The sequence below is a fragment of the Phalacrocorax aristotelis genome, chromosome 4 (assembly GCF_949628215.1).
Source record: "Phalacrocorax aristotelis chromosome 4, bGulAri2.1, whole genome shotgun sequence".
In the NCBI taxonomy this organism is placed as follows: domain Eukaryota; kingdom Metazoa; phylum Chordata; class Aves; order Suliformes; family Phalacrocoracidae; genus Phalacrocorax; species Phalacrocorax aristotelis.
The window spans coordinates 37,937,630-37,957,724 of record NC_134279.1 but is presented as its reverse complement, the minus strand read 5'-3'; the positions used below and the strand labels follow the sequence as shown (position 1 = coordinate 37,957,724).

The following is a 20,095-nucleotide window of genomic DNA, read 5'->3' as shown; positions in this document are numbered from 1 at the left end:
CACAGGCTTCCTACAAAGTTTCTCAAGGCTAACTGCTGAAGATCAATTATGTTTACTGAGAAAGGGGTGACTGCTAAAAAAACCCCACCCCATCTTTCCTTATCTGCAATCATGCATTAAAAATCGGTTAATAATTCCCACTGTCAGACTTGTGGGTAGTTTTGTTGTAGTCAGCAAAACCAGCATTACTGGTTTGCTGTAATGAACTCTACTGCTCATGAGGACAGGAAAGGATGCTATGGGATACAGAGTATGCAATATGACAAAGTAACATCCCCTGCTGCAACCCACCCCCCCACCCCCAGATGTGTTCAGGTTTCAGTCTCCTCCCAGCAATCGTACGGGGACATCGGCAAGGCTATCCGAGACAGCACTTGCGCACAGGGTTGGCTAAAATATGCCTAAACCAGAAGGGTCAGGTAAACACACACAGGCACAACTGTTTGGGGAGGAGAAAGAAGAGGCATCTGTTGCATGGGGTTGCATAGAAAGCCCAAGAACAGAAAACTGTATGCTAGAAACAGGCTTGGATGGACAGAAAGTTCAACAACATAGAAGCAGAGAAGTATAGACATTATACAAGCAAAAATAAAAGCCAACTTTAAGAGCCCTAATCATACACACAAGGACCGTGCCAAAGCTGCCCAAACAACTTTAGTTTTGCAATATGTATTTTGGAACAGTTAACTTTAATCTGATCTATTAGATGTAAATTGCAGATAAAACAGTATCTGTTACTGGACTGTAGCATACATTCTTTTAAATATATGGTACCATTATTTCAGGCATTAGTTCACTGGTATAGCAATGCAGTGTACAAAACTCTACCTCTGCTATCTACATTATAATACATGTTACTAGAATATTATATATAGCGTATATATGCTTATATCTATATAAGCAAATTTCATTAGTTTCAGTCTTCAGTAAAGAAATACTTACAAAGTCAGCTGGGACATTGAGCTTGTAAAGCTGTAAAATAGACTGCAGTAAACTGGATACTTGACTTGAAACCAAAACGTCCTTGCCTAACTTCATGTTGTCCATCATCTTTCTCTGACTTGTAGCTACTTGTACATTCCATTTATCTGTGTCTGCAATAATGCAGACAGCTTCTGCTATGGGCTCATCTAGCACTGGATGCTGCAACAGATACAAAACACAAACATTGTGTCACACTTGCATGTACCTTTCCACAACTTAGTTTGAGGTTCCACTTTTATTCATACTGAGGCAGGGCATAAGGAAGTGATCCAATGAAATTGTTTTGTCCAATAGGAAAGCGAAGGCATCTCAAAAATGACAAAGAACACCACTTCAGTGACAGAGTTTACATTCAGCAACATTGGGTCAGTTAAGACTTAAGAACTAATTTGATCAAAGCATTTAATTTTGTCTAACTAGTGCTTCAAAATCACTATTCCAATATTGTTTTTTCAATTATTCCACCACCTTCCCTGAAAAGATAATTTTCTTCCAAAATGAAATAATTATACTGATCCAGGGATGGTGAAAGTATATTTAGCATTTCAGAGGTAAGTGAGGGATTTCACTATGTACAACCAAGGCAGGGTACGTATGAAAAGACAGTATCATATTAGACCAATCTGATGTTGTTTAAAACAGTCACACACACGTGCATCACTGTGTTGGCTAATATATGAACTCATTCCATCAGAACGATGCTTAATTACTATAGAGAGAAGCTGTTGACAATTACCAGATAAACATTTAAAACTGCATAGTAAGGTCACAGTTACTTTAGTGAAAGCTTAGTTATAAAGTAATTATATAATTTAGTTACAAATTTCAGGTATAAATTTATAATTTATACCTGAAGTAGAGAAGAACATAGCGAAGTTCTCTCCTACAGACAACTGCTTTCTGTAGTTGGTCATTTCTTCTACAGTTTAGTATAATATAGACCTCCACAAAACTTAATCTCCCTTGCAACACATGCCACTAAGTGGCAAAATAAGACATTTCAGCTTGCATATCATTTATGAAATATAATCTGTCTGCTATTGCAACTGGAGAAGCATTTTGAAGTTTTTCCTTGTTTGTAACTTGAAGTTGCAAACAATTTTCCATGTGTTTATCTTTGAAGAGAAGACTTAAGAGACTACACAGGAAAGCACATGTGATTGTTGTGTGAACAGGCTTTGCACACAATGAATTAAGGGCTTACATCTTTCAAAAAGGAAGACATGTCAGGTGTGGCTGTTGAGAACAGGGAAGTAAAGAGAAACAGGACCTATTCAAAGGACCTGCTTCCATAGATCTCAGTGATATCACCACTCTTGCTACAACTCAGAACAGTACTTTGACTCACATGCATTGCATGAAATAGGTCTGCTAGTAGACACTGCTTGAGTTTTTCATCATTACTTATTCCATGTAGCACTAGATCAGGTATATATGTATGACAGTAACCACCTAGAAGTGATCTTCCAAAATTTTTCACACATTGACTGCTGATTGTGTTTGACCTGAAATACAGAAATACAAAGTAGGTAAGACTCTTGCTTGACAACCTGAATTCAGATTTTAAATGAAGGTTATGTTTGGTTTATCACCCCTGCTTCTACTGTAAATATTGATCAACAATTGTACTCAAATACAGTAAACCAATTACTGGTGCTCTTTGAAACAACGACTTTAAAAGCTGAACTTCAAAAATGTATTGATCCCATCAAACTTATGAAAAGGCAAATCTAAGTGTATTAGAGCTTGTGGTATGTACAAGCTTCCTCATGTTCTGCAGCTAACAGCCTTGCTAAATTTGAGTTTTCTTAAACTCAGCCCAAGAAGCAAACTCTTTCTAGCTGCCTACCTTAAGCATCAGCAAGCTCCACGTGCTCTTCTAAAGCTCAAAAGCTTTCAAGTAGGATGCCCTTGTTTATTTCAAATCTGTCTTTCATTTATCAACCATGTCAAATCTAAACAGTTATCAGTTTAAGCAAAGCTGACATTCTGCTTGTCCTCAGATGTTCTGTTCACACGTCTATATCAATCAGGCAGTTCATGTAAGAGTTTGATTGCTTTGTATTAAACATTTGAAGAACACCTTTGTCAGAAAACTTCAATACCTAAACGTGCTCAGTCTTGGTTTTCTTTTTGCCGAGTCTGTTTACAAGAGTCCTAACCACATCAGTGTCTATTATGGATTTGTTTGCAAGGAACTTAATCAAGACCCCAAAGTATTTTAGACTCGAAATCCTGAACATGTCTAAAATAGCAACAGCTTTTGACGCCGTTTAGTTCTAAATGAATTTAAACTTCTTTACCTTGGTAAAGGAAGTTCCACTTCGGCAAACTCTTCAAGCCTTTTGCTGAGATTATCATGATGTACTTCCTCAGGGATACAGCAATCGCCTTCTTCATCACTGGCTCCAAGAGCACTGTCTGAACTCTCATTCCTTGGAATGTCCCCTTCAGGTCTGAAGGGGATTTTCCTTCCAGCATCCCCATAGGGGACATCTTTAGCACCTACTTTAAGGGAATCCTGTTTAACAGCAGAACCTACTTCTACGCAACCAGAGGAACAGTTCTCCAGATTGCCAGAGCATAAAGTTCTAGTTTCTTGGCTTGGCAATTTTACAGTTTCTATGTTATCTGTGGACAAAAGTGGTTCACTAGATATTGTGTTCATTAAATTCATTTCAGTTCCTTTACTTTCCATACGTTGGCTATTAAGTATACTCTCCTTCCCCTCACAAGGTGGGATTTGCGCATAACAAACATTACGTTTACTGAAGGGTATGAAGGCAGCTCCACAACTTTCTTTTTGACTCTGAGAAGCAACTGCAGTCAGATTTGTGGAACTTGAGGGACAATGTAACACTTCTGGACTTTTTCTCAATGCCTTCAGATTTTCTTCCATTTCTCTTCTATGGGTTTCTAAGTCTGACTCTGGTGACGCAGAACTTCCAATCTGAAAGGTGACCTTTTCTAAGTGTGAACTCCTGTGGCCAGACCTTTCAGGACATGGTAAGGCAGATGACCTACTAGACAACTGCTTTTCCACTTTTCTCTCATTCTGGTTCTTGTTCTTCTTTATATCCATTAAATCCTCCAATTTAGATGGCTCTTCAAAGTGATAGGATACAATTCCTGTATCAGTGACAGTTCTTTTCCTTCCACCAGCCGCTCCTTTATGAAAATTGCTAGTTAAACAGTCAACAGATGCTTCAGAGTTCTGACTGGCCTTTCCTATTGCTTCTCTCTTTTCTTTTGAAGAGGCTGGGACAGCATGAGTGCTTTCTGGGTCATGTACCCACTCTGCAATACTATTGTTCTTACTGCCATCATTCTTTGGAGGTAGGATTGGAGGCACGAGGGCAGGTTCATTTTTAACAGTGACAACCACATAATCAGACTCCTCTACCTCTCCTTTTTCTAGTGCAGTTGTGATCTTGCTTCCATTTAGCACTTGCTCTCCTTCCCCAGCCTTCTCACTCCACATCAGCTGATTTTCCTGCAGCTCAGAGCACCGAATGAAGTAAGTTAGAACATAGAGCAGGCGCTGCACCAACTCCTTGCGTTTTCCAACAATAACAGTTCGAGTCAATCTAACTGGAGAGCCTATGGCACCGTAGAGATCACCTACACAGGAAAACAAAAATTTCACATGCTTATGTTAGGTTGTAATATGAGAGATACCATCTAAATTCAACACATTTCAAAACAGCATTTACTACGCACACAGATCAGACCATTAATTTTTTTTTACGGTAAGTTCATAAAAGTTTGAAACAAAGGATAGCAAAAGAAGTCCCCTAGCACATCTTATACCTGGCTTGTGTTCAAGAGCCTTGTCTTTGTAAGGGATAAAGAAACCCAGTTTCTTTCTGTTCAAACCCACTAAGGTTTTTACTTACATGATGCTTACAAGGTATCATCTCTTGGAAATTGACACAACAGTGGGTGAAGAGGAATATAGATCCAGCTAAACTATTTTCTATTTCTCTATTAATTTTCTTTCACAAAGTTGTTTTTTTTAATTGCAGTCACGTTTTCTGGTAAACACAGGAATTTTCATACAGATAAAATCTATTTTTCAGGACTAAGATATCAAAAGAGCAAAAAATGTTTCAATATTAGCTTAATAAATAAGGTTCTGAAAAAAAGAGGCTTGTAACTACCTTATTGGGCAAGGCACATGCACTTCTGCGTACCTGGAGTCAAACTCATTAACATAAGCATTTATCTTTGGCAGGGGGGCAGAAAACTAGAAAATATATTCACTACTTAAAATACCACCATAATAAGAAAGGTAGGTACCGCAACATAATTTGAGTCCCCTCAACTGCTTATTTGCTAGCCCATTTATCCCAAAAAACTGCTTTTTTAACAGAGCTAAGGTCATACATAACCTGCTTTCAACAGAGAGAGGGTGCTTTGGGAGAGTGCTAACTATGTTCCAGCTGCCTATAGTCCTCTATCAGCTGAAGGGTTTCTACTCCAAAGGTCTGGGACAAGTAAACATAGATAGCCAATAAGGGAACATTCACATGCTCTATCAGACAAAGATGGGTTAACTCAAGAAACGTCTATTACCAGGCTGAGTTAATCTAGTTGTCTTCACCTGACACCCATTAGAGAACACCCACTGAATCGTCTTTGCCCAACTAAACTGTGGCTGATATCACCAGCAGACAGGGGCCAATGACCAAAAGCTCAATTTTCTTTAGCCACCATACATGTTCACCTTGAAAGCAGGCTTCTCTGGCTTGAGGATTTATCAGCTACTTGCTGATCTACCAGATTGTTTCAGGTGCCAAGTCCTTCCTCAGGGCTGCTCAAATGTTGTGGACTGAGTTTGCTACCAGGAGTTTGTACTAGACTTCAAGAAGCAACACTAAATTAAAGTTATAATCAGAGTTTCAGGAAGGTTTCTACCAAGGGCAGGGGGACCTCTGCTTTCAACACAAGGAGACTAAAACAGGAAAAACAAACCCCAAAACCAAACACATTTATGCCCAGCCTCCTCTTCACCATGCAGAACATAAAAGGAATAAGGCTCCTGACTCCATTCCCGCAAAACAAGGATCAATGAGACATTGATTCCACTGCTTTCACTGTCTCCCCCACCAATATGTGCCATTGCCCATGATGCCAGTGATGCACTGGAGAGGCTGCTGTGTGGTAGCATTAGTGTGATGTCTTCCCCCAGTTAAGAACACCCTTGCAACTAGCCCCATAGCCTAACATACCAGCAAATTCATTCCTTAGTAATGGAAAGTGGGCTTCAGACTACTCAGCTGGAATTAACCTCAATGGCTGGTGGGCCACAAGGACTAGCAATTTGGAAAGGAAATAGGAAGATATCTTTTTACTTTTGAGTTGAGCACAGTTGCTATGGAAATCAGATGCAGGCTTCCTGTTCATTTGCAGAACTGACTTTTATATAAAACCATTATTAATAAGACAGTACAAAGTCAGAATTGCAGTTTTCAAAATATACTAATGCCTACTGTTAAAACCATTAGATTGAAGCTGATGTTTAAGAAACAATATTATGTCTTCCTGATGTGGTACTTACAGTTGTATCAGTATGTAATTGTAATTGATACGTAGTATGTAATGAAAATGTAGGTTTGAAGATGGGAAGACAGGTACATCAAAATCCTTTCTTCTTAGCAGAAAGTAATTTCCATTTTAAAGCACTAAGCCCCATAACTTTTTATCCCATACACACCCCCTTCTTTCCAAAGGAGACCAGCAGAGGGCAACATCTTACTTTCATTATTAGTGACTGCAACCACCTGATAATGGCTTTTGGGCTTTATAAGAACAAAACCAGAACACATTTTGAATTCAGACACTGAGAACTTGGCTCGGCCAATGCTGGTAGCAATAAAGAGCCTGGGAAGGCAAGAAGAGAAACAGATTCTTAACAAGTCACCAGTGGTGGCTCCTGGGAGTGACCACAAGAGCTACTGCTGATCTTACGCCTCCAGACCAGCTGGTTTTTATAACCCCAGGCCTGGCTCCATCCTCAACACCCTGAGCTAGCTTCTGTGTTCCCCTCCAAGTCTACTACGTTACTCCTCTGCATAATGTTTTAATGACATCCTGGAACAGGAAACACTTCTACTACAACTACAGGGCCAAGGTAGCAATTCTTAGTTTCATTAAGATTGCTGAGAATAACAAACATAACTGAGACAATTAGGAAGAAGCACAACCAGTAGCACAGTGTAAAAGTCACATTATTGCTTTAGTGTGCATGTGTGCTATTTTACATGCCAATATAGTATATCAGTTAAAGTTAAGGCTGATCTGATGTCAGACTCACAACTGCTGCCAAGAGGAGGAGGAATTTTCAAGGATTTGCCACTGGCAGCGTTATTCTCTCAGCTCTCACTCACCTACTCATTTGACAGTAGTTATTTAATCGCCTGTATCAAGATAACTTATAAACTATGAAATATTTGTCAGAGAACAGCCTGAGGACCTGGGCATAGAAAGTAAGTCTTGGCCCAAGCCCACTCACGTAACTGTGAATGAATGGAAGTACTGCCAGTTGCCAGACTTCTACTCTCTTGTCTTGGTGTCCAACCTAGCTCTGTGAGAAAGAGACAGAAGGAGGTAGCCAGGGCAGTTTCAACCACAAAAGGCCTCCAAGGCCCAGAGAACTCCACTCAATCCAGTCTGCTCCCTCTTGTTCTTCCCAAACCACTCAGATCATTTACAGGACTTGCGCCATCTTAATACTTCTATACCAAGTTACTTAACCAGGCAGTGCGACAGAAGATGACAACAAGGGACCAAGGGGAAAAAAGCAGAGCACTCTGGCTATGCAAACAGGCCTCCAATCGCTCTGTTTAACCAAGTGCAAGACATCTGTTGGTAGTTCTGCCCATCTTACAGCAAGGCAAATCAGCAAATATGATCTGGATCACAAATAGCTCTTCAATCGAAGGAGTAGATGCAGGAAGGTGCTAGTTATAAAGAAGTCTGAAGCTTTCCATTTCCTACTGACCAAGCTGTGCCCAGAGAGGGTTATATGGATGGGATTTTGCCAGCATGTTCACAGACTGTGATGTTCGCTTCTCAGAGGCCTTTATGGGAGGATGGTCAACCGGCATTACTGTTGGGACCCAAGCCAGATGATACGTCAGCACCGCTGTTAACAAGGCAGCAAAGAACCTAGGAAAAAAGAACATGACCAAAGTAACACCAGCAAAAGAATACTCCATTAAGTGCTTTAACATATTTATATCTACATACACTGGGAAGCACACAAGCTTTTTTCTAAAGAAAAAAGAGGGAGTGGGGGAAGCTTACTGATTTTTGTTGATCTGCTCTATCAGAAATGTAAATTCTTTAAGGAAACGCTGGCATAGCTGATTCTTTTCCAGGGTGCTGGACATCATATTAAGCCACACAGGCTCTGCAATCCTTGGAACAGAGTACAGGTTCCCGATGGTAACTCTGCTCAAAAAAAAATTCAAAAAAAAGTGTTAACATGCACATTTCCATCTTGCAAATACATGTAGCCCCTTTCTTCTTCTATTGTCCATTGATTTTTTTTTTTTCCTAAGATCTAGGAGACTAAAACCAAAATAGTTTACCAGACACTAAATCCTAGTGTCCCAGAACACTAGTCTGCTTAATTCCGTGTACCAGTAACTTAATGCGTTCATATGAATTACATATTTGCCTTCCCTTTCTTGCATTCCCTGTGTATTTGCATTCAGAGAAATGATTCAGAAATCATATTGAGGGGGGATAGAACCCATTCTATTCATTGCAGTGATTTGATTCCACATTCCAGAAACTCCACCCCAACCAAAGCCTTGCATCTCTCTCCTGGGCTGCCTTTCTTGGCCTCTGGTCATTCCTTCCTCTTAGGTACCAAGATGAGAGCCTTTGACAGCAACTTTCTTGTCAGTTACACTGTTCAGTATCTAGGACTAGGAGTAGACAACTCATCTGCCTGAATACAACAATCAATCCACTCATCTGCACAGGCAACAGCAGAAGCCAACTCTCGATGAGATCTTAAAGACTTTAACTGACAGCCCCAGGTATAGGTGAGTGCAACAGAACTACTTTTACTCTCACTCTGAAAATGGCTGAGCTGGTTTTGCTAAAGTTTTCTAAAAACATTTACCCAATACCCAACACAGAAAATTCATTCATGCTAACTTCAAGGCTGGCTAAATTATAAGACCCTGCATTCAGTTGCTTATAACTGGATGCAACAAATATCTTTAAAGGGGCATGACAAGAGCTCTCCTTGTAATTCAGAATTCCATCAACTCACCTGAATTCTCCCAGAGCATCCATGACACGGCTGATATAAACCTGCACTCTTTGGCTGGATTCTGCTATTTTTCTACATGAGATCATGGCCTTGATTAAGAGTTAAAGACACAAAACAGCTTCTTAAAGGATTCACATTCTTCATCTTTTTAATCTTCATTAACATGTCAAAATAATTAAGATCTAACCCCAGTGCTATACAGCCACTCAGGATAGCAATCGCTGCCAACCTCCCTCCACCTCATGAGACACCAATCCCCAAGGCTGGATGTAGGGAGAGTAGAGAACATTTGAGAGAGTAAGGGGAAGGTGGCAACAAACATTTTGTGTCTCTTTTTTAGTGACTGCATGAAAATATAGAATACTATCATTTCCACAGTTTCCAGGAAGTCAAGAAAACCTCATAGTGAAATATGGTGAGAAAGAAAAAGAAAAGCCACCCATAGCATAAAACTCTTCATTCTCATTCTGACTAGAAAAGAAACCACACCTCTTTTTCAGCAAATGCTGAATTCCTACACCGGGCTCAGGCTCAAGACTACATGTGTAAGGAGGGAGGGAAGCTTGAAACCACGCACCTTCTCCCACTCTCCATCTATCAGATTCTAGAATACTTCATTCTGTTTGACACTTATTTTTCCACATTAAGCCACACTAGTATTCTGTACCTTTTCTATTGCGTATTTCAGCTTGTTCATGTGAGATTCAAAGAGAGGAAAGTGAGAAAAAAAGAAATCCTGGAAGTTTCTCTGTGCTTCTTCTTTCTCAGGCAGAGAAAAGATTATGCTGATTGCAATTTTTTTCCTCCGAACCATTGCAGGATTGGAGCTGCAGCTTTCATCAGCCATACTAAACATTTCTTCAGTGGACCTGTAAGACACATTTGTTAGGACAGTTACCTATGTACTGAGAGGTAATTCATCTCCTATCCATCTCTATATACTAGAAGGTAATTTATTCTTAGGTCTCCTTTCACCAACTACACAACACTTTGCTGTCACCTGTCTCTGAACAGAAGATAGGTCTTAACCATCAAAACGTTGGCTATGTTTTATCAGATACGGGGAAACACTGCCAAAGAGGCCAGCTCCTAAAGTGGTGCAAACACTTTCCTCTGAAACAGAGCTACTACAAAATCCCTTCTTCTGGATTTATCTTTAAGTGAAATTTAGAAAAGGAAATGGAGACATAACACAATTATTAGCAAAAAAGGTTAAAGGTAATTTCAGACCTGTAAACTGCATCCAGCACTCAAGCTCCTACCTAGGTGCTCAGCAGTATGTCCATGATGCTCTTAAATCTGTACTGCTGATCATGAGGGAAGTTGGGAAACATGTTACCTATACTGTTCCAGCACCTTAAGATGGATGTTTTAAGGCACTAAGCCATGCAAAATAAAACTTTCTATTTTAACTGAAAAGAAAGTGTCACCACTTAGTAATTACTGTGAAAACACAAACTTAACGCCTACAAATACATGTGTGCCTAGCTCAAAGTTGGATATACTTCAGTTTAAAATGCTTTGATTTCTGCTTAAAAAAAGTACACAGTGGCTGTTTTACACCAATTATTACTTCCCAAAGTTCTGTTTATTCTCTTGACAGTTCTGCCACATTTCCTTCAACCATTATGTCACTTTTCAATATTACACATGGGTTGATACTGGGATCAATAGTGCTCAATATCTTCATTATCAGCCTGGTCTGTGGGTCAAAACACACCTTCAGAGAGTTTGCAGATGATGCCAAGTGGGGGGAAAATGGTCAATACATCAGATGGCACTGTCCAGAGAGTCTGTGGAATCCCCACCCTTGGAGATTTTCAAGACTCAATTAGACAAGTTCCACAGAAACCTGATATAAATTACAAGCTAGTCCTTTGCACAGGTAACTGTTTGGATGATCTCCACATCTCAGCCCAGCCTAAGTTTTTCTGTGATTATACAAAAAGGGTGGCAATGCCCTCACCCTGTTCCTTCATAAATACTTGCATTGCAGTGCTAGATATTGATGTTGCTAGATTTACAGAACTACTATTTTTTCTTGCTTAAAGTTTATTGATTAATTTTACTGAAAAAAACATCTTTAAAAAGGTGTATACATCAATGAGTAAAATAGTATGGTCGAAATGTCTTTTGGAAGGAACTTTAGTTGAATAATGGCTTTTAATCCACTGAGAAATTATAGGGGGAGAAGGGTAAGAACAGACAAGAAAGCCAGCAGAACACAGAGACATTCAGAGCAGCAGCTCATACGGAAATAGCTTGGTTTGGAGTTTCTTTGCAAGTTAAGACTGCCTTATCAGTGAGTAGTAATTAAAGACTGGAAGGCTTCTCATATCAGAAGTATCTTGAAATGGAGCCTGTGGCATTTACAGACCACTATGAAGCAATTAACAAGAGGAAAGCCTGAATACTAAGCATTCATTCTAAGTTCATTCTAAAAATAAGTGGTTTACAGTTTAATTGGTTTGACAAAGTTAAATATACAAAAGTTTCTCATCATAGAGGTATGAGTCCAGGAATAGAGGAAAAAACACACACAATAAAACCCCAGCAAAAAACAGCTTGTGGGAAACCAGAGTTCAAGACAAAAACATAACCTCATTTGAACTCCAGGAACTTGCATGCAGACACAGAAATTCCCAAGGAAGTGGGGAAAGGATGGTCAGTCAGCATCTAAGAAACATCACAAGCTTTTGTACTGCTTCCCAGGAATAGAAATTGAAGAATTCAGGCCTGTGAGAGAAGCCTATTCAAAATAGCTGCTAATCTAGCTCGCCTGCCAATTGACTACATGGAGTTCCAGCTAGACATCTCATTTTCTTTGAGCTATTGGCCTAAAACACCAGTCACGGACTGTAGAAGCTTGGCTGTATAAACTGAAGTGCAAACTCTGCTGTCACTGAAGTATTCAACTAGAAGCTTTCTGTTTCTCCAGCAAGTATTCAGAAAACAAGTATCTGAAGAGGCTTTTTGTCTTAGAACGAACCCCAATTCAAGAGTAATTCCTGATAGTAGAAATAATGTCCTGTTTCTAATCTTTCCCCAGCATAGACTCTCCAGTGTGGAAGACACACCACCTACTCCTACAGTGAAAAAGCAGCCCCAAAAGGCTACTTTCCTCTAAACAATTTGTTACTTTCATAACACTTCGAGGAAATTTCCTCATTTGTAAAGCTTTGACTACATCTTAAACTGGGCTGAAATTATCTTATTTACCCTAAATGCTGTAACATTTTTGCATACACTGCTCTCAGCCTTATTTCTTTAGGAAACTAGACTAAGAAGTATTTCAATTTACTGAAAGCAAAATATTTGCTAGCTTATTCTCAACTGCAAGCACGATTTAGAAAGCATGACTGCTACATTAGCAACACTGCATGATTCTTCATGTTAAATATGATGAGGTAAGAATATCCAGGAAAAACTTCAAGTGTTGACACTAGGGAAAGAGGTCTTTTGAAAAAGGTTTTGGTTTTGTTTTTTACTGACCAGCTTTTAAGCTTCTCTTAACTGAAAAGAGTGAAGCGGGAGAGAGACCAAACAGCAGGAATTTCTTGTAGCTCTCCACTAATTCCAGGCTGTCTCTTGGTGCAGGTGGATGAGTACATATGAGCAGATAATCAAGAACCATCTGGGATGAATTTGCTTATTAGCTATGAAAGGTCTGCTGCATTCCATGCTTTGTTATGCCACTGAGCTACAAAAGCTAATAAAATTCCAAAACAGAAGCCAAGCTTTTTGATGACAGCTTTTTTTTTCTTCCTGTTTTGGCAGAAGTCACATCAGGAACATCCTGTACCAGCCAAGAGAGTCGTCATGGGCTATTACTCCAAAATTTCAGTAACTGCTCACTACTCAGACCTCATCATAGTATAATGTAATTATGGCAGCAGTGCTGTTACAGTCCCTTTCATCTCAACAGGATGCTCTGCTCCTTCAGAAATAGTTTAATTTGCTTTTCAGAATGTGGCTTCAGCCACAGCCTATATGTTAAATAAAGATAAGTACATTTCAAAACGGGCCTTGCAGTTCATATTCAGCCAAAAACTTGATCTGTCTTCATACTGGCAATCTTACATAACACGCACAAAATTTAGACTGAATTGAGAGCATTTAATAACAGGATTTGTCCTTTTAAAGACAAGAGGCTTAAGCTCTATTTAGCTTAAATTACTGCCAAACTGTTATAAGAAGAAAGGTGTTGCACTCACCACCTTGGAATAATTCCATTCTCTAAACTGGTTGTCTGACTTCGGAGCCAGCGACGTTGATAGCTGCTAGAAGATGATGATGATGAACTTGGAGATGGAAAAGGAGTGACCAGAAGACTGCTCAGAGATGCTATCAGGAAAGCAGGAAAGAAACACCACATATACCCAATTACAAAGAGTGCTGGTTACATTTTTTATTTCATACTGCAACTGCGAACAAATTCCCACAAATATTGCTCTTGCTTACTGATCTTTTTCACATAACTCACTTGCAACAGGAGAGACAATTATTTTAAGTTAATCTTGCTGCTTGAGGACAATCTTTTCTTATGAAGTCAGAGATCTTCCCTAGTAGAACATACTAAAAGTCTTCTTACTCTCATTAAAAGCATTTTTAAGAGGTGTTGCCCTCCCATTACAACAGACAGATCTCCTGGCCTCCTTTTCCTATTCAGTGCAAAAGCATCCTCTCTTCCCTTGCTTTAGTAAAGGCTCCAGCCAGTTCTTTCTTCCAATTATAAACTGGTTAAGAACCCAGAAAATTATGACTGTAAATGAAGAATATAATTACAAATATTCTTGCATTAAGGCTTGGGGCAAAAGCAAAAGGAAAACCGCTTAGCAGATCCAAAAACTTTTGGATTCATAAGGTGCCTATATTTCAGGTGAATCACACCACACCAAAGAATTGTTCATAATTACAAAAACAGGCAAACAAGACAGACAGCAGATACCTGACCGAGCAATGCCGCTGTCTCTGTCCTCATTTTGTCCTCTGCTAGGCATATCAACAGGTGTGCTGTGTGCTAAACAAACAGATCAGATCAATAGAAAATATTACATAACTCGTTATACTATTTGTCAGCATTTAAAAAAATGTTTAAGTTTAAAGGTCATTAAACAAAGTTACATCCTGTACTGTTACTCCAAATAAGCAGTATGGTGTGAACAGAGGTGGCAGCAAACAGTATTCCCATACTGAGTATCATGCTACTAGAGGAAGTCGATTATTTGCCCCAGTCTAAAAATATCTAAGATGCTTAAGAATGTGAATACAGTCTACATTATCAGAAATCAGATATGCTTTGAAAATGAGGGCTGGTGCTACCCCCATTTGTCACCCTTGGCATTTTTTTTGCGTGTGCAAGATTGTCATTTTACACAGGTTAACATCATAATGAAGTAGTCAAATACGAGGTCCATTAAGCTTCTGATTCATTCCCCAAGCAGATATTTACTATCCACAAAGCCTCACAGTAAGAAACATTCAGCCTATGTTGTATTACATTGAAGTGTTAGTAGTGCAGAGTCACTCAAATTGTAGAGCATGCAAGATTTGCAAAGGCTGTGAAGAAACTGCATTGGTATTCCAGTTCACATTCTTGCAATTAACAGAATTAATTAGGCCTCAAGGTCTACCCACCTGCATGGGTCATCAGTATGCCTGTAAAAGGAGACTTCATGTAGTTTAAAGTTTTGAAAATTAAACAAGTTTATATTGTTAAAGAAAAAAAACCTTAAAGCCTCCCAGACTTAGCTCAAGAATTAATATTGACTGTCTGCCATCAAATTAAAAAAAGTAGCAAGAGGTAAGAGAAGAAAAAGCTGTACACCAGCAAGACACCTGCACGCCAGCAAGAAACCAACTATAAGCCAGGAAACATAAGTCCTCTAAGAAACATAAGGGCTCATTTATTAAAAACACTGCATGACAATACCTTTAAAATTAAATGCAGGTATTAGAAAATAAACATAAACAAAAAACCCAATTAATTTAGCTATTTTTTTGAAGAAAGATTTTTAAGCATAAACCAGATACATCTGTTGTCACTATTTTAGCCCTTTCTGTTTCTACAGAGTAATTATGTACGTCCTGCAAGGATTCAGGAGCTGGATTTGTGTGTGCATATGGATGGGTCACACTGTGGCTGGCATTCCACACAAACCTGCAAAGAAAGAAGCACTGCGGATGAGCCGGAGGGGACCTCCTTCAGACACACCCTGCAGCAGTTTGCTGCTACACAGCTGTAACACACCTAGGAAACAAAATCAACGTAGAGAAAATGCAATGCAAAAAAGTCTATAAACAAAAAAAGACAAAAAAGATGGTGATGCACAGGAAAAAAACAAACTGAACGAACAGATGGCCTTGTGTTGTCAGAAAGAAATAGAACCTGGAAATATTTACCTAAATTACTTCCACTGCGACAGGTTCCCAAACCATTCTGATTTGAGCTCAGCTTTCCCAGGCTGGGATCTTGGTTGATGTATTCAAAACTATCTTGTAAGCTAAAGAAGGGGAAAAAGCCAGTGTTCCTTATGAATGTGATCAATAGGCATTAATATTAGCTTGAGAATTAGGTTCATTTTATGGAAAAAAGAAAGCTGAAGATTAGCTTTACAATCAAACTCCAGGACTAGTAGGTCTTCTGAAACTGTAAGGAAACAGGCATTTATTTTCTATATAGGCTCCCTCTTTCAATTATTGAAGGTTTCTATATGTCACGTTTGGGATTCACTTTATTCACATTTGCCCATTTTTGGGACAAGGGAAAAGGAAACAGATGAGAAACAGTATATCTTCTGTCACTGTTAAAGGAAGCAGAAGAGGGATACAGGGACATAAAGCTTTCTCAACAACACCCCTTCTTCACCCTTCTCCCTGCAGGGCAGGAAAAGATAGAGGCTTTGATTGTTACAAAGCACTTAACCTCTGAAGTTTATTGCATGCCCTGGACAAATTAAGAAGCAGAAGCTTGGAGAGATTTTATTTTTTAAACTTGGATGGCCCGGCTGGGATCTATCAAGAGAATCCTTCTCCACAGCCACCATTTCTGATTTTCTACTAGACTTTTCCACTTTGGCTAAGTCAAATTTAGAAGCAGTGACAGAAGGACTATGAAAGGAAAAAGAAGGTAAGACAACTGAATTGGATGGGGAAGAAAAATAAAACTTTTTAAAAACATGTTCTTACTTATTGTTGCTTCCACTGAAGCTTCCTACCCTGGCTGAGAAGACTTTACTGATCATCAGCTGTGGGGGAGAGCTGAAAGGATAAACAGTCATTTCAGTGAGTCATCAATTCCAAGTGCCTGACAAGAGAGTGCATCACAGAAAAGGACACTCACCGTATATAGTGAATTTTCAAGGTGGAGCCTTTGTAACTCATTGCCACTGAGCCAAACATCATTTCTCCCAGCATGTTGACATCAGAGGCTGGTCTGGTGTACTACACAGACAAGAAGATGGGAAAAGCAAAGTGAATAACAACTTGGCATACCATTTCAATTTAATGGAGTGCCATAGTGCTACATTTTGAATGGAGAATACAAGAGTTCTCCTTTTCCATGCAGACTAAGATCCTGTGTGGTTCTAACACACAAGTACAAGCAAATACAGCTGGAAGACTCGCTCTGTTTTGCTCACTAGATGGGCATTACTACCCTTGCTCCAGGTGGACCTCCAAAGGCAAGAAAGAAAAAAAAAAGATGTACTGCATTTCAAAAGAAACGGCTGTGTCCAGCAACATTCCCATATAACAGAGTGTCTGATGAAACCTGTAGGTGTTCATAGGACTTAGACTCTGTGGTCTGGATCCCCAAGCATTAAACTGTCTTATTCAAATTAGTAAATGTTCCTTCCCTGCCCTGATAGAAAACTTCCTGGAAACATTTGATTGGAAAGTAATTTGTGAAGACTGTGTTTGTAAGTATAATCAGACTGATTTCTTATTTTGTTTCAAAGACTGATCATCAATAGCAAATATGGAGAGAAGTTTGTTAATTCTGAAGGCAATCACTTACCTTCTTGTTAAATATTATTTTTCTACCTTAATCTATATATGCTTTGAATTATATTTTTCTAGATGAAATGTTTATGTTTTTACTGAGAAATGGCCAGAGTGAGTACCTAAAAAATAGTTCTCTTAAAAATTTCATATTATAGTAAGTCAGACTAAAGGGACTCTTAATATACCATGCTCAACAACTTCTTCAGAACTGGATGGAAGCATAGGTAGACATCTTTCAAAACAAGAAGAGAGAATGGTATAGTGCTTTTTATGACCTTCACAAATAATAATGCTATTAAATATCTTTTATAGCTCTTTCAAAGACAAGATCAAGATAGCCCAAAAGGTTAAGATGTACACACATGTTCTTACTCTACAACACTTCTTTAAAGATAGGGTGGGTACCTCAAGGTTCAGATTAACTTCTGTTATGCTGGAAGTGTAACTAGTCATTCCATGCACGTAAGTTAAGGGTTTTATACACAAACTTTCTCAGTAAAATGGATAAATACATGGAAGAAAAGTAATGAACATTACCTGATACTTCGGTATCTGTTCTTTGATATTTTGTATACAGCTTATTGAGGGACTATGGGAAGAAATATTATTGTTCCCATTGCTTGCTTGGCAGTTCTTGGCAGAAGTCTTTACAGAAGCATCTTCTGCTATTTTCTGTGTCAGAACAGAGCAATATGTTAAAAATAATTAAAGCAAACATGAGAACTCCCATCTAAACATACCATGGCAAGATTTTTCTTTAACTACAGGTAAGCAACAAATATATTCAAAAAATATGTATCAGTTTCAAAAGATTTTTTAGAAGGGCGGCACCAGGGAAAGTGCAGAAGTACTCTCACATTTATATTATCAGACAAGTTTTCATATATCTCACACAGAGTAATTAGTCAAAGTTCCACTGGAAGATCATTCCTAGTTGTTATGAATTGCTCTGTGTAAAATTTGCCAAATTTTATGTAAATAAAATCTCTGCTTATGGGTTGCTTACAAACCAATTTCTGTAATCATTTACACAATTAATCATTGAAATTGCACATAACTTTTGCTCCCCAACAGATACAGCCAGCAAAAACAAAGGGTAAATAATGCATAATTTGGGAGAACTATCAGGCTATAAAAACCTATTTGATAAATCTATAAAGGAGTTGTGCTAAGAAAAAAGGCAAGCAAATGAATGCTTAAACCCAGATGTCTGTTTAATTGAAAGTGTACTCTCAAGCCGCTATGTTTTAACAACATCTTAGAACAGATCAAAAAGGTGTAAATGAAGTCTAAGATACTGATGACATTAATGTTATTTGTACATGTTTCATAAGACAAGCTGCATTTAATACAGTTTTCTTGAACAAAACCCAATGAGTTTCTTTTAACTGTCAGTTAAAAGGGCCACATTATTTCAAACTTACTTCTCACATGCACTTGAAATGATTTATATGAAGGGAGCAGAACTGTAACCTTGCAGCAATGAAGCTTTCTAAGACTTCGCAAGCAGTTTTATCTCACACTCTTTATATATTCAATGTATATTAATGTAAACATTAATTCATTTGGTGCACATGGGAATGACGTGTATTTTTAAGTCTCATTTTGAGCCAGCACGGTTTACCTCATTGGGAACATGCATTGGCAGAGATCAACTAAATTTTTTTAAAAACTATCTACATGTACCTTGTTGACTTTTTAAAAAAACAAGCAAGCAGGCAAAAAGAAATAACAACCTAGATACTAGTAAAAAGTGGCCATAGCCAAATTTACATCACATATTTTAGGCTCAGCAAGACAAGAAAGAAACGATAACAGGAAATTAAATGGAAATAAAAGTAGAATCCAATATTCCACATGACTGATTTTTAAGACAAACACTTTGAATACTACAGTGCAGTAATTGTATTAAGTTTCAGAATACTCAAGTTACAATGACAAGATTATAAAATAGGCAAAAGCAAAGATGCAGAAGAAAAAGGAAGAGCAAGCCAAGAAAAATGGAATAGATGATCTGTCATTTCTTTAAAAGTTGAGTTTAAACTACAGTGCTGGCACAGCTCATTTACTGATTTAAAAATAAGGCTACTAGCAAGTTAAAAAAAGAGTAACATCCTGGACTCCTGTATTTTATCCTACATTTGCACTCCTTTTGTGCAGTTTTTCCTGGCACAGTATTGATGTGCTATTGCTTATCTAATCCTAATGTGACTGTCATTAGGGGTTTCAAAATGCACCAGTGTCAGTAGCCACGTGTTTAACAAGCTATTGACACAAAATGTGTAATGGAAGTGCTCTGATACACACCATCTGCAGAAAGAATTGGAGATTAGATTAGTAACACTGAAAAGAAATGCAGTATATTAAACACATGGTTAAATGGAATACAGACCTGCTAGTACCCCCAGGTACATTTCTTTCATACTTGAAAGACAGACAATGTATTTGAATAATCAATGGGAATAAGCTTTACTGTGTTTCAGGAAAATGGATAGATTAACAGTACACACACACACTTTCTTGCCTTTAGTTTAAGCAGGTAAATATTAACTTTGCATATTCAAATGAATCCAGAAATACATTTCTTCCTCACATGCTGTGTGTTTTAAACTGGCTTTAAGATACAAAGTAATGTCCTTGATTGGGGGAAGGCAGGGAACAAGATTAACAGACCAGTCTGACCCATTTACCCTCTTTAAGGAGATGATCAGTCATAAGCTGATGATGCTCATCAGTCTTACTGATTTGGCACAATGGCATACTTGCAGTGTGACTGAAAAGAGATTGCTGTTTTTTTAAGCATCTCCATAAGTAATT

At 38.5% G+C, this 20,095-nt stretch overlaps 1 protein-coding gene across 7 annotated transcripts in view; it reads right to left on the bottom strand.

The window, feature by feature from the left end:
• Positions 1-20,095, bottom strand: part of FNIP2 (folliculin interacting protein 2) — a 51,900-nt gene that overhangs the window by 8,317 nt on the left and 23,488 nt on the right. For 3 of the 7 annotated variants that reach the window (XM_075091025.1, XM_075091022.1, XM_075091027.1), the window contains 15 exons: positions 17,816-17,950; positions 16,617-16,717; positions 16,463-16,534; positions 15,677-15,777; positions 15,435-15,524; positions 14,912-14,932; positions 14,223-14,294; positions 13,489-13,618; positions 9,942-10,143; positions 9,275-9,363; positions 8,293-8,439; positions 7,988-8,154; positions 3,288-4,605; positions 2,333-2,489; positions 943-1,143 (listed from right to left, as the gene is read on the bottom strand). In XM_075091025.1, coding sequence (XP_074947126.1) covers positions 943-1,143; positions 2,333-2,489; positions 3,288-4,605; positions 7,988-8,154; positions 8,293-8,439; positions 9,275-9,363; positions 9,942-10,143; positions 13,489-13,618; positions 14,223-14,294; positions 14,912-14,932; positions 15,435-15,524; positions 15,677-15,777; positions 16,463-16,534; positions 16,617-16,717; positions 17,816-17,950 — 3,003 coding nt within the window. The remainder of the gene's footprint in view (positions 1-942; positions 1,144-2,332; positions 2,490-3,287; positions 4,606-7,987; positions 8,155-8,292; positions 8,440-9,274; positions 9,364-9,941; positions 10,144-13,488; positions 13,619-14,222; positions 14,295-14,911; positions 14,933-15,434; positions 15,525-15,676; positions 15,778-16,462; positions 16,535-16,616; positions 16,718-17,815; positions 17,951-20,095) is intronic. The other 4 variants (XM_075091026.1, XM_075091023.1, XM_075091029.1 and 1 more) reach the window with 2 other exon arrangements.